The 14,346-nt window shown below is 39.4% G+C and overlaps 1 protein-coding gene across 1 annotated transcript in view; it reads left to right on the forward strand.

Annotated features, from left to right (window-relative positions):
- The window catches only part of CPLANE1 (ciliogenesis and planar polarity effector complex subunit 1), a 65,928-nt gene that overhangs the window by 31,576 nt on the left and 20,006 nt on the right, over window positions 1-14,346 (forward strand). Inside the window, exons 27-36 of the mRNA XM_054283435.1 lie at window positions 1,888-2,051; window positions 3,046-3,179; window positions 3,740-3,822; window positions 4,649-4,717; window positions 6,907-6,989; window positions 7,848-7,916; window positions 9,810-9,999; window positions 12,091-12,348; window positions 12,521-13,270; window positions 14,114-14,280. Coding sequence (XP_054139410.1) covers window positions 1,888-2,051; window positions 3,046-3,179; window positions 3,740-3,822; window positions 4,649-4,717; window positions 6,907-6,989; window positions 7,848-7,916; window positions 9,810-9,999; window positions 12,091-12,348; window positions 12,521-13,270; window positions 14,114-14,280 — 1,967 coding nt within the window. The remainder of the gene's footprint in view (window positions 1-1,887; window positions 2,052-3,045; window positions 3,180-3,739; window positions 3,823-4,648; window positions 4,718-6,906; window positions 6,990-7,847; window positions 7,917-9,809; window positions 10,000-12,090; window positions 12,349-12,520; window positions 13,271-14,113; window positions 14,281-14,346) is intronic.

Raw genomic sequence — 14,346 nt, forward strand, 5'->3', positions numbered from 1 at the left:
ACCTTGTAACATGATTCTTGCCGGTGAGAGTAGCTTTAACGCTGTCTCATCTTTTTTCGTTGCTAAGACATACAGATGCCTATTAATTTCTTGCCAAAACCCCACTTCGAACAACAGGCATGTCTCTGCTAGTGGGTAATTGAGCCTTGCCCATAGTAACAACTGTTTTAATTCTTTCTTTGGGATCCCTTCTGTATATAATTCAGCCACACTTTGTAAGGTGGATAAGATTTCCCGTTGTTCCTGGGAGAGTGTGGCCCCCATGATCTTATTTTGGCCTTCTTACCGAATCTGTCGTCAGAGTGGTCTGAAGGCTCCCGTTCTCCGTCCAGCAGATCACGAGAGATGGATCCAGAGGCGCCTTTCTGGTCCCAGTCCAGGCCGCTCTGCTACGAACTGTCTTCGGCAGAAGCTGAGAGATGGAATTCTCAGTGACTGCTGATTTTTGCAGCTCCTCCTGGCGGTTTTTCTTTTTCTTCTTTCTTTCTTCAGGCTTCTCTCCTCAGGAGTTATCAGTGCTGTCCTCTTGGCTCTTCAGCTCTTCAGGGCTTTTCCCCCCCCCGAAAGGTTTGGTGGGAGATAGCCCGCGCAGCGGACGCCAGTTGTCGGATTTGGGGCTGTTTAGATGGTCTGGAAAAGCCCGAAGATGGCCTTGGGTCGCCCGCGCTCCAAAGGACGAGAAGGGACTTCTGATATTTTCTCGGTCTCGGTGTTTATTAAATACTTATCTAAAAGATTTTCTCTTGGCCTGACAGAGTTCTGCTCAGCAGTCAGCCATGGGCACACACCGCGAGCCCCTGGGGCGGCCACCTATCTTTATACTCGGAGTTACGTATACAATATTTATCATTTTTCTCCAATACCCTCTACCCTTATTAACCGGTGTTCTTTTAGTAATGCCCAATCCCAGAGTGCCAACATCACCACAGAAGATGGAGGCCTAGAGGAAGAAGAAGAAGGAGAAGGGCACGCCCCAATTCCTCCATCTTACTTCTCTAGACCCCCCTGTACAGAAATTTTAAACCCTGTATCTCACACTCCAATTAACTTATCCCTTCACCATTCACCCCGGTGAAATCCTCCCATCCTCATACTGATGTCATCTCCCATGTGGGATCAAAGTCCAGCCACCAGACATTTCTGGCAACATTCCAGGACTCCCGAGCCCCCCAGGGGTGGTCTCGGTCACTCTGTCCCTCAGCCCTGAGAGGCTGAGATCCCACAGATATGAAAGAGGAGATTTGCCAGAGGAATCTGGTACATATTGCTTTAGTTTATCCTTCAGAGACAACTGGATCATGTAGCTTCTTTAATTAACAATACATAGAGTCAGAGAATACATGAAAGGTTTTGAGGGAAGAAGGTTGGGATTTAGGTTGAGAAGGCTTTTCTCCAGTTTCAAAAGGGATTTTTTTCTTACTTTTGGTTTGTATTTTCTGTTTTTTTTGATAAGTATTTTATTTGCAAATTACAAATCTTGTGCATGCATCTAACCACAAAGTTATGTATCTCTTTTTGCCTTTCATACTGTTTTCAGTGGAAATTTGAGAGTTCTGTATTGTCTGGATGAGGCCAAATCTTACTGTTTATATTTATCTTGATTGTATTGTCATGTAGTGTCTTTGACAATTCGTACTCAGTTCACACTGAGAACCCTTTCTTATATTTCCTTTGGATAATTCAGAGGACCATTGCTTCAGTTAATGCAAAAAGGGGAGAAATGCATGTTTCTGTAAATCTGTAAATCCAGGATTTCTCGGCTCTATAATAAAAAAAAGGATATGAATTAAGTATAATCATTCTATATGAAAGCATTGTGGTTTTTTAAAAGTAACCTGGTATTTTTTTTAACTAGTGAATTTCAATTATTGTTATTTTTATTAATAGCATCCAGAGGATCAATATCTGAAAGAAATTGCATCTTTATCAGAAGCCCAGTCTAGAACAGAGGAAGAAAGTAGTATGGATGAAGGCTCGTCCACAGTGGCCAATTCTCCTCTTGATGTCCAGATTGTACAAATCTATGATAATCTTTGTGAAAGTGATTTGAGGTAAGTTTTTTTTAACCTAAGAACTCTAGCTGGTCATAATTCCTCTACTGAGCAGCATGAAGAGATCTACTGTTATATATGTATTATATACATATTTATATTTATGTATTATATACATGTTTAATTTTGTGCAAAAACTCAAACTTGGGCATATTGGTTACAGCTGCATGAAGCAAATTAAATATTCTCCATCAGCACATGTACATAAGGTAGTTGTTGCATAGTAAGTGAATTGTAGATGGTTGTTTATAAGCTTAGTCATGTGGAAATAGAATCTAGATTTCCAATATAATGGGTGTCATGGTTTTCTCAAAGAATTCAGATAACTTCCTCTCTCTTTAGTGTAATTTTCTTTGATTTGAAATGAGTGGTTCACAATGTTCATTTATTTTCCTCTGGATCTGTAATCTAGCTATGTTCATATGTGTGCATGTCAGAAAAATAGATGGAAAAAGCAGTAAATATTTTTTTGTTAATATCTTGCACTGTCTTGAAGATAAAGAATCCTTAATGTGAATTCCTCTGTGGCATTTCATCTTATATTGCAATAAGAAAAAAAATTGACCTCTAGTATAAGAATATATATAGAGAGTGAGTTATATAGATCTCTAGTATTCTGAAAATAATCTCAAGTATTTTGAGACATGATTGTATGTCTTGTCTGGCCATTTCCTATTTTTTTCAATAAACGAAGTTCCTGTGAGGAGAGAAATGTAGCCTTAACCAGATGAATTTAAAGACATAACACAATTTGTCTGGAAACACATGTCTGAAAGAGTGTACCATTAATGGCACTAAAATATCACAGCTATGCAAAAAAAAATTAAACTTGTTTTAAGTTGTAGTGAGAGAGAAAACCTAAATGAATATTGGTTTTATCACAACAGTGTTTATTTTATAGTTAGGCCCTAGCCTGCAGTACGAAAGGAACAGTATGCTTGAAGGGAGCCAGATACTAATGTTGTTAATTATGTTTCCTAATCTCTATTACCAGAATGTCTACAAAGTCAAAATATTTTTATAAGAAGAAAAATAATCAAGGAAATAATTCTGTGCCTCATATAACTGAAGACCTGAATGAAGTGGAACCGTTTGTTCAGCAGGAGCTGGATGTAACATCAGAACAAGGTTTGTTTTAATGGTATATCCTTTTATTATGGTCTGACATATAAAGCAGTAGGAGTTTTGCATGAATACGATTTTATGTTCCTCTGTTTATTTAGTCAAAAAATGCAAATGTCTTCATTGTTGTATTAGAATTATTTTATCCAGTTTATATTATAACTAAATTATATAAAATTGTTTTATCAAGACTTTCTGATTGCTTTTTCACTATGTCACTTTTTTCTATAGAGATAGAAAAATGTATGTTAACATATTCTATTCTCTCATATATTTTCACTCTGGAAATATTCACACAACTGTGCAAAACACTTTGCAAATTTTAAGAGCTGAGTATGTGTAAATTATCATATTTGTACACTTTACATAAGCTGGGGATTTTTTTACCTCTCTCTTTGGGTGTGTGCATCAAAACCAGTAAGAACACAAATTTTGAATTTGCAGGAGCAACTCTGAACTCCATACTAGGGAAGAAGTGGATCAATATGACCTGCTGTCAGAAATCACGTAACAGTACTATAATCTATGTAGTTTTCTAATTTAGAGTAATTGTGTTTATATTGTAGAATTCTTTGAGGAGCCATATGAAACTTCAAAGAGCTCCAGTAGCTCTGTCAAGATCAGACCTGTAGAACATCAAAGAGACCAGGCAAGTTGTCATATAATCTTCAGAGATCATAGAAGCATTTGAGTTTGGAAGGGACCTTAAAGATCATCTCATTCCAAACCCCTGGCCATTGGCAGGGACACCTTCCATTAGACCAGATTATCCAGGACCCCATCCAACCCGGTCTTGAACACTTTCATGGGTGGGACACCCACAGCTTCTCTGGGTAACCTGTTCCAGTGCCTCATCTCCTCACAGTAAAGAATTACTTCCTAAAATGTAATCTAAACCCACCCTTTTTCAGTCTGAAGTAATTCACCCCTTGCCTATGCTCTTCTAAATGGTCCGTCTCCAACTTTCCTGTAGGCTCCTTTAGGTACTGACAGACTGTTCTGAAGTCTCCCCAGAGCTTTCTGGTCTTTATGCTGAGCAACCCCAACTCTGACAGCCTTTCCTCATGGGACAGGTGCTCCAGGCCCCTGAACATCCTTTGTTCTGGACTTGATTTAGCAGGTTCATGTCTTTTTATACTGAGGGACGCAGAGCTGAACACAGTGTTCCAGTGAGTCTTCTGAGGACAAATAGAGGGGAGAATTGCCTCCATAAATATGCTAGCCATGCTGCTCCGCATGCAGCACAGGATATGTTTGGCTTGAACAGTCTCTCAATATTCCTCACCCTGTACTTGTTTCGACCCTCTGTAGGCTTCATTTTTGTGTTTGGCTTTGAGTGAGAACTCCTTGTTCATCCATGCAAGCCTTCTGGCATTTTTGCCTAACTTCCTTTTCATTGGGATGCATCCCTCCTGAGGTTGGAGGAGGTGGTTCCTGAATATTAATCAGCTTTCTTGTGCCCCTCTTCTTTCCAGGATGCAATCCCATGGGACTCTACCAAGCAGATCCCTGAAGAAGACGAAGTCTGTTCTCCTGAAGTGAAGGTCAGTGAGCTTACTGTGTGCCCTCCTCACTGCTCTGAGGAACTCAAACTTCACCATTTCGTGGTTGCTGGAACTAAGGCTGTCCTTGAGCTTCACATTGCCCATCAGCTCCTCCTCATTAGTCAGAAGGAGGTTCACCATAGTACCTCTCCTCGCTGGCTGTTCTGTCACATGTGGAAGGAAGTTATCATCAATGCCTTTCTGGAAGCCAAGAACTTCCAGAATTGCCTCTGCCATGCTGTGTTGCCCCTCCAGCAGATACTGGGATGGTTGAAGTTCCCTTTGAGGACCAGGGTTTGCAAACATGAGGTTGTTCCTATCTGCATATAAAGGACCTCATCTGCTTCATCTTCCTAGTTGGTCAGCCTTTTATCAGAACTCCCCTGTAATGCCACCTGTCCCTGCCCTCCCTGTAAACCTGAGCCATAAACTCTTGGTCAAATCCTCATCCATCCCCAGGCAGAGCTCCATGCACTACAGCTAGTCACTGACACAGAGGGTAACACCCACTCCTCATGTCCCCTGCCTGTGCTTCCTAAAGAGAGAGACTGCATCCATCCATTCCAACACTCCAGTCATCAGAGCCATCACACCAAATCTGCAATGCCAGTAACATTGTACCTGGCAGACATGCAGGTTTCCAACTTTTTTTTATTCCCCGTGTGATATATGCTTGCATAGAGGCCCCCGATGAAGCTGAGTTACTGGCAGGAGTAGTTGCAGTTCTTTTGTGCAGCTGTTCAGGTGCTCTATTGGCAAGCAGCTCCTCTCCAGGCGTCTCTTTCTGACTCCCTCAGAAAATTTCCCCTCCCCTGACAACTTCAGTTTAAAGGCCTCTTCCCCCTTTCCAAGACTATGACTGAAGGTGCTCTTCCCCTTCTCTGATTGATGAACAGCCCTCAGCAGACCAGGTTCTCAAAGCCAGTCCCATGGCTGAAGGAGCCGTACCCCTGGCTGTGGCCCCCGTCCTGTAGCCAATTGTTGATTCACCAGATTGAAACTGTTTCAAACACCTTCCTTTTTCCTGGGAGGACTGACTGTGCACTCCAGAGCCCTCACTCCCTTCTCAACATCCTCATGGATGTGTCACTGGCACACATGTGAAACAACAGCAGCAGGTAATAGTGGGCTGTACAGGCCTTGGTTGTCTCTCGGAGACATCCCTGACAGGAGCCCCAGGGAAACAGAGAGTGTGTCAGGTTGGCAAGTGAATGCCTTGTTACTTTTCAGAAGAGAGTTACCTCCTACTACCACCTGCCAACTTTCCTTAGCTGTGCTGCTTGTAACACAGAGAGCAGATCTGGCTGCCTTACTCAGCTCCAGCATTTCTCCTGATCTGACGGGATATTATATGGAAGCATTTGAGTTGTTTTGAATACTGTTTTCAAAGTATCCCGAATTCATCAATGTATTTGTGAACTTAAGGGCTAAATTTTTTAGGGTTGGTGAATTTTCTTTCTTGCCTTATAATAAAATTAGCAATTAAAAGGTAGTAAAGTGAGATCTGCTCTAAGCACTTTTGAAAATGTGTGTATGCTTTCATATATGTATATATAGTAGATGTATTATGTATACATAAAATTGAATTGGTTTTAAAAAAAAATACATCAAGATCTTTATTTTGCTTCTGTCTAAAAACTCAGTCTGGATTTATAAATAAGCCTACTTTTTCCATGCATCATTTTTGGTCATAGGTATCTTTTCTTTGAAAGTGGCTAAGGGCAGGGCTGCTATGCTATGTATTGTGGTCTCCAGTTTCTTCAATACATTTTACTATAGTGAATCTATGGCATGTACAAGATCCTACATTTGTTTCATTTTCTTGTTTTGTAGATAGTTTGTGTATATGTAATGGGGTTGTTTCCACATTTTCATCTTTACTAGGGAGTCTGAGGTTAGCAAAATATATATCCAGGGTACTACATGAATATGAATTTGGAACTAAAATCTCATAATAATGAGATTGTTATAAGAAAGAAAGATTCTCAGGTAAATTGTTATATCTCTTTGTTGCTGATCTGTAACCGTCTTCTGATAAGTATTTAATTTTGATTATTTTTAGTCAGACTTTTTTAATTGGATAATTAATCAAAAATACATTTGCCATAGGCTAAAAAACTTGTATTTTATTGAAGCATGAGAGATCGAAAAATTTGTAAGTCTAGATCTTTTCATGTTTTTATATTCAGCAGGCTGCCATTTCAGCTGTAGATAGTGCTCAAGAAGATCCAAGCGTGGAGGAAACAAAGGAAGAAAAGGCTAAACAGAATATGTAAGTGACTTGATTTTTTTAAACTGTTTTAAGTCTTTTAACTTTGCTTAAAAATCTAAAGCAGTTTTGTTAATGATTGTATCCAGTGGTGTCTCAGGTTTCTGCTGTTGCTTGTAGCAACAAAGCCATAGTTTCAAACAGTTTCAGTCATCTCCTATTTCATGTACAGGCATTTCAAATATATGAAGGGCTGGGTTGATGAATCATTATTTTAGTAATGATCTAATAAAACAAGCACAGTTTGTGGGAAGGTGTATTTTATCCAGGAGAAATACAGACTATAACTGGAAAAATAGAAAATCTTACTACGATAGCGTATAAATAAATGTCCCTATGTATACATAACATTTGTGAAAGACTTTAAAATGACTTTTAGAAAGACTTGAAATCCTCTACTTTTTAAAATTACATGTTTTTGTTTTAACTGAATGTAAGATGCCTCTCAAGAATTTATTATGGCATTGTTTTTTCTCTTCTAGAGATGCAGATTATAGTGACGTTAACTGTATTAGTTAAATTGTATTTTCTCTTCCCTTGTCTACAAACCTTTTCTTTGCCTGCCGTCTTGAATAGCTGGAACTTTTTCAGTGCTTTTGTTTGAGTCAGTTTCTGATTGCTAAGGGAGGCAAAACATCAATGCCAATATTTGCCAGCTCAGATTGCAGTGTAATGCAGTCATTGAAGCAATGCAGATCTGTATGGCTTTGATAAGGTGGCTTTCAGGTACTTTATCTGATACTAATTAAAATACTTTTTCAGGAGGTTATGTGTATATTTATACACATACATGTATATAAAATGGAAACAGCATAACAAATCATGGTAGTATTTGCAACACTATTTCTTCTCCCTTTATAGTATGACTGAGGTTGTTACTAGCACCCTTTCCCGCTCATTTTCTTTAAAACAAGATGCAGAAGTTCCTAGGTAAGAAAAACCTATGCTGTTTTATGTAACAAAACAATATTTCTGATTTGAAGTAATGTGGTGTGTAGTTTTGACTGCAAAATATTTGCAAGTAGAGTGTATTGTACCTACAGACTAAGTAGCTGCCAGATTTCAAGAGACATGATAGTTTTGTTTTCTGGTTCTGGACAGAATTCATTATGTAATATTACTATAGAAGATATTTGATTATATAGAACACCTGAACAATAATATTTTAAGCTTATATACATTTTAATTAAAATTATTAAAATGCAGCTATCCTATGGCAACAGATAGATTTACATAAATATATACAAAATAAAGAGAATTGGAATTGGGAAAAGGAGTCAGGAGTCAGTCTCAGGCTTTCAGTTCTGGAACAGTCCTCTATGAGGCTTTTTTCAGTTTAGAGGAAAATATGAACTACACATACTTTTGGGCTCCATTTTCATGTGTCTTTAATCTCTCTTACTTCTTGAGTTTCTCATGCCAACTCTTCAAAAAAAATTTACTCAAACTTTTGGCGCTTCAAGTCATGCTTGCACATTCTAATTGCCTTCTTAAAGATTTCATATGCTCCTTCACACATATCCAAAACTACTCATTATCCATTACTTTATGATCCTGTTTGTTCACATGCTTGGAGGCCATTCTGTACAATTGTTGTAAGACGTTCTCTAAGGGTTGCCTGTTCCATAGCAATATCAGCATTTTTCTTAAACAGAGAAATGTCTTTTGGGTTGATTTCTGTTTGTGCAAGTAAATCCTTCAGTTTCTTCATAGCCTAATGTAAATCCTAAGCATCTCTTCTTCATGTAAGGAATCAATGTACTTAATATTCTTGACCTTGCTATCACTGTGGGAAAGTGTAAAGAAAATAATTTAAAATTGGAGTAACACGTACAATACATTACTCTGAAATCTTGTTACTTTTAATCCCAAATATCTAAAGGAACTTTTATCTTGTAAAAGGCTGAGCTCTCTCTGGGCCGTTCAGGTCCGATCCGGCTATCTCTGGACCCTTGGCCTCTTGCAGGCTTTACAAGGACAAAAGTAAAAGATACAAGGTGCTCTTCTCCTCTGGGCTAAACAATAATTAAGAGAGCGGTGTCCCAGGACAGAAAGAGGGCAAATGCCTGATGGTGGAAGACTTTTAAACCCGCAGGCATGGGAGTCAGAGGAAGAGGACCACAGCCAATGGGATAAAACTGAGGAAGGGGTGAGGAGAGGAGTAAACCTGGGACAAACCATTACCACGGGGGCTTCTGGGGGAAAAGACCATGTGATCAGTGCAAATTGCCAAACACCCAAAACAACAACTAAATAAACTATTTAGTGCAATACAACACCTCACCCTTTTCTGTTAAGAAAAATTAAAAGAAACGTGTCAGCCTGTTCTGATAGAGATTATGAATTCGTCCACCACTCATGATTTGCAGGCCTGTCAGTTTGCTTGAACATTACTTTAAGTCAGAATGAATCTGCCTTCTTCCTTATTTCAACTAAAAATGTCCCTCTTCATTTTCCATCAGCTGTTCATCTTTATGACTAACCAGGCCTTTTTTCTGTCTTTTTTGTCAAATCATTGTTTTCTGCCTGTATCTCTAGTGATAATAATGTTTTAGATACACTTGTGGCTACAAAATCAGATAGAATTACATCTTTACAACTGTTTTTCATTCAGTATTTTAAAAAGTGTTAGGAAATATGTCCTACATGCTCTCTGGTCAAGATTATGCACTCACTGTTAATTATTCAGTTGCTCCTATAAATTAATTATGTTTTTTAAATACACAGGTATCTTAAAAATTTTTCTGGATTGATTTAAGACAACCTCGTCTAGGTGTTTTGAACTCTGAATGTTTTTCATAGTTGGTTCTTTTCTTTCTTAAGTAGTGCAGACACTGTAAGTGATTCTCAGCCTTCTGAGACTGCTGTGTCAACTATGTCAAGTCTTGCCTCCCATACTTCTGTTTTTGCAAAGAAGCAAGAAGTCAAGAAAGAAGTCCCTAGAGAAGAGAAAGCAAGCACATCAGAAACTGTCAGGCAGATGCTGCAAGATGAAATGTTTAAATTAGTTCAGGTGAGAGCATCTAATAATTTTAAGTAGTTTTCTTGGTACCATGTTGTTAAAAAAATGGAAATAGTTACTGTTTTAAGGACCTTCTGTGTGTGGTTGGTTCAGTGCTGGCTAGATGCCAGTGCACGCACTAGAATATACTTATTCATTTCCTGCTGTGAGGTAGGATTAAGAGGAAGGCAAAGCAGGCTCAAAACTTTAAAAGGGTATATAGAAGATTTCATTGACAGTAACTCAAAGAAAGAATAAAAGAATCAGAATAAAACCTTTAGAACACGTCTCTTTCCCTTACAGTCTTTTCTTTCTCACTCACAACCTACAGAAACAATTTAGTCAGTATATCAGCTCTAGAATAGTCTTTCCTCTGCTCACTTCGGGAGGGGAGTTGCCCTTGCTGTGCTATGGACTTCTTCACAAGAAACCGTTCTCTCATGGCTCCTAAAGTCCACGAATAGCAGTCACTCAGAAATCTGCAATCATGGAGTCCCTCCCATCTTTTGCAGCCTTCCCACAGCTGTGTTTATGAGCCATGTCAACTTATGGGGTACTGTTTAAAGGATGAGCTGTTCAAGAGCAAAGGTTATCTTCATCTGTCTCTGAGATAATCATTTTTAGCAACGGAGGTCTTCTTCTCTCCCTTGGGCCACTCTTTTCTTTCTCTGTTCAAACTTTTCCTGGGATCACAACTACTTCAACATCTGCTTGTTTTAGCATATATCTGTGCTTATATCTACAATTTGAACACTTCATGCCCTCATACTTTCAATATTTACAGGGAAAAAGAGTCTGATGTATCAATTATATCTTCTCCATAGTCTTACAAGAGGATTTCAGCCCAAACTTGAGGTATCTCCTCAACCCTCTCATGTGGGACTTGACTCCTTCTTACTGACCTTCATGTCTCATGTTGTCTCTACGCATCTTTACTTTGTCCTTTTCTCTCACCCAAGGGAGTTTTGAAGGTCTGCAAGTCTTACCTATGCCCTAAAAGATTTAATGTCTCACCCAAGACTTGCAGATGCTCTCAGGATCCCTGCCAGGGGTCCAGAGTGCTCACGGTGGTGGATTTCAGGCTGCACTGGGTCTGTGTCAGAGTCTTGGTGGGGCCCAGGCCAGAATGGTGGTGGCCGCTCTGGCTGTTTTCCGTCCCCTGCCACATTCAGTCCCAGCCACGGGGCTGCTCTCTCTGTGGACTACAGAGCTGCCTCTGGGGTATTTTTTTGGCTGCCATGCTGGGATCTCAGCAGTCCCTGGGGCCTGGCCCAGCCCTCCCCCAAGTCCCCCTGGGCCGAGCGGGCCTAGCCCGGCCTTGCAGCAGAGCCAGCCCGGCCTGGTCCAGCTGAGACAGGCCAGGCCAGCCTTGCTACCTGTTGCCAGGCCAGAAGGGAAGGAGAGAAGAATTCCCAGGGTTTGTTCGTTTTTACATGTGTGTATTCACAGAGGCAGGTCTAGTTTTTAATTGGCTCATTAATATTAATATTCTCAAAGCTAGCCAGCAATTGGTTTTGCTAGGCACAGAGGAAGCTCTCAGCAGCTCATCTCAGAAAAAATCACTTCCGTGGGTGGCTCCAGTGCAAAGCCAGCACAGGCTGTTCTTTAAAGAGATTTCTAATTCCATGTTAGCCACTGTGAAACTTATTGTAGACTTAACTCTTGCTTTTAATTCAAGAAAATGAGTGGTATAATTATAGATGTTTGAGTGTGTTTTTGCTCACATAAGTCAATATCCTTCAATAGTTTACACTTGGAAAAATTCTGATGCTGTAATAGCTTTTCAACTGTGGTAGGATTTAAGTGGTGGTAGTATGTTGAGCCAATTTTCTGTGACTTTACATTTATTGAAACTTCACAAAAAATTGAAGATATTTGTTTGCTTTAGCATAACCTGTCTGTGGCAGGTATTTATTGTATCTTACAAGGAAGTCCAAAACAGTAAGCAATTATACAAATTAATCATCATTGAATCATCCCATTATTGGGATGTTGTCTGTTTTGTCACCTGACAGTGAACAGCTGTAAAATAGCCTAGACATTTTTGCTAAGATTTCTGTTAAGGTTATTGGCATTGTTAACTTTGTTCATGTGTGTATTCAGCTCCAGCAGATCAACTTCATGAGTTTAATGCAGTTAGTGCAGTCGTCCTTTACCAATGTGCCAAATGTGCAACAAGTATTGCAGCAGGATCGGTTGGTTCAGCTGGCAGGGAGCCAGTCTGCACACACTGCTGAAAGCAATGCTTCTCCGAAAACACAAGTGCCCACTCAAGAAGAAAAGGGAAAAATTGGTCAAGAGAGCTCTGTTTTTCAGCCAAGGAAGAGTGTAGAAGATGAAAGCAACAACGATCGAATAAAAGTAGGTATATCAAAGCATGGTTTATGAAGACTGTTCAGTATATCTAGTATGTTATCTATCCTGTTGAGTTAGGAAATGTGTCAGTAGTGATTGGTGTAGACAGAACTATTTTTGTCTGTATTTAGTGCATGGTTGATATGTAAGTACTGGTTTGTTTGCTTTTCTCATTTAGAATCATCTGGATAAGAGTGCCTCTTTGACATTATTTGAAAGCAACAGCAAGGAAACAGGATTAATGTCACTATCCCAAGATTTGCATTCTTCAGTGCCTACTAAACCACTTCATCTCCTAGCTCCTTCCTCAGGCATCCAAAAAAAAGTGAAGCTTATCCCTGTTGAAAAAAAAAATAATTACTCAAATGGATTTCCTTTGCTTAAGCTGGAATCAAGTTGTCATATCAAACCAGCATTTTTACATCCAACAGAAATGTCATCAGCGTTTGCCAGGCCACCCCCAGTACCACGAGTAGCTTGGAGTTCATCAGATTCCTTATGGGACCATCAGTCATCATATGCCCCAAGAAAGAGTAAGGCAGAGGAAGATTTCCACAGGAGTAGATACAACCCTGAGATTTCAAGACAAAAGCATGAGGAAAAGGAGAGATGGGCAGAACCCGTTCGTGAGGGTCCTCCCAAATATCTGAATTCAGAGCAGTGTGAAGGACAGCAAGAAAATTCACCTCAGTCACAGATCCCTAAAAATGTGAATCTGTTCAAAGCACCAAGCACTCAGAACCTGGCTGCTATTCCGCTATTGCACTTGCAACTTGACCCAGTACCTAGAGTTCCGCCAGCTGTAAGGCAGCCAACCACTACTACTTTAATATCTGTTAAACCTGCAGCAAAGGATGCTGACTCCAGAGAAACACAGTGGGATGCAGGAATGTCACTACTTCAGATTAATTTACCTCAGAAAAAGAAGGTACTGGATTTTAATAATATATTTTTCTAAGTTGTAATGTTTTGTCAGTTTCATGGTTTCTTAGTCATCACAAGTAATTTCATCTTTACAGACTTTGAATTTGAAATTGTTCAGCACAGATGCCAGGAGGGATCTAGAACTAAGTGTACCTGCTTATTGACATGTCAATATGAAGCAGACTGCAAGCCTGAAAGTGTTTATAACTACATTAAATTGAGTCTACATTCCATAGTTCATCAATGTTCAGCCCACTAGTAATGAGTGTGAAGAATTTACTATCTAAAATACTGGACAATATTTATATGGTAAAAAAATAGGGGTTTTCCATAGAGAGATTGTAATAGAATTACTTACAGAAACAGAATGTGGTGAAAAATCCTGTTTTGCAGGGCAGAAATGGAATGGTAAAAGGCTTGGGAAGAAAATATTACAATGCTGAATACCTGATGTTTTGAAAAATGTTATTTCTTATAGACTTACATGCTTGCATATCCCAGTTGAGAAGAATGGAAATGCTTTCCTTTGAAAGGTGCTTCTTCAGTCCTTGTCTGCATTGGATGGTTCCTAACTTCACCCTGAACTACCTACATAAGAAATGCAAATATTAGTGAAATATGTTCTGTGGAGAAAATTAATACTTTTTTATTTTCAGAAAATAGTTTACACATGTACCTATTGGCAGAGGTTCTCCAATATTAATACTCCATTTCCATATTCTTTACAAAATGTTACGGGAGTTTTGTTTGTGTAACTGAAATCCAAACTGAACTGGCTTTCTTCATCCAATCTGACTGGAGTTCCCATCCCCATTTTCTGTCTTTCTCTCTTTCTGAACCCTCTTAGGCACCAAATCTCATCCCACTTCGAGATCTCATTGCATTTGAGCAATGCCACAAGCATCATTCTGTGCCCAGTAGTTCCTTTGGACAAGACCAAACGAAACCCATCCAGCTACTAAGAACTGATGTTGCACCATTTGAACTTAGAGATGTGCAGAACAAAAGAAAAAGGCAAGCCAGATTTTTAAAGTGGAACTTCATTTTGACAGACTAACTGGTGACTTGTACCTTCTAGCT

This window comes from Melozone crissalis, unplaced genomic scaffold, assembly GCF_028551555.1.
Source record: "Melozone crissalis strain CALT ecotype California unplaced genomic scaffold, PUWL_Pcris_2 ptg000036l_1, whole genome shotgun sequence".
Lineage (NCBI taxonomy): Eukaryota > Metazoa > Chordata > Aves > Passeriformes > Passerellidae > Melozone > Melozone crissalis.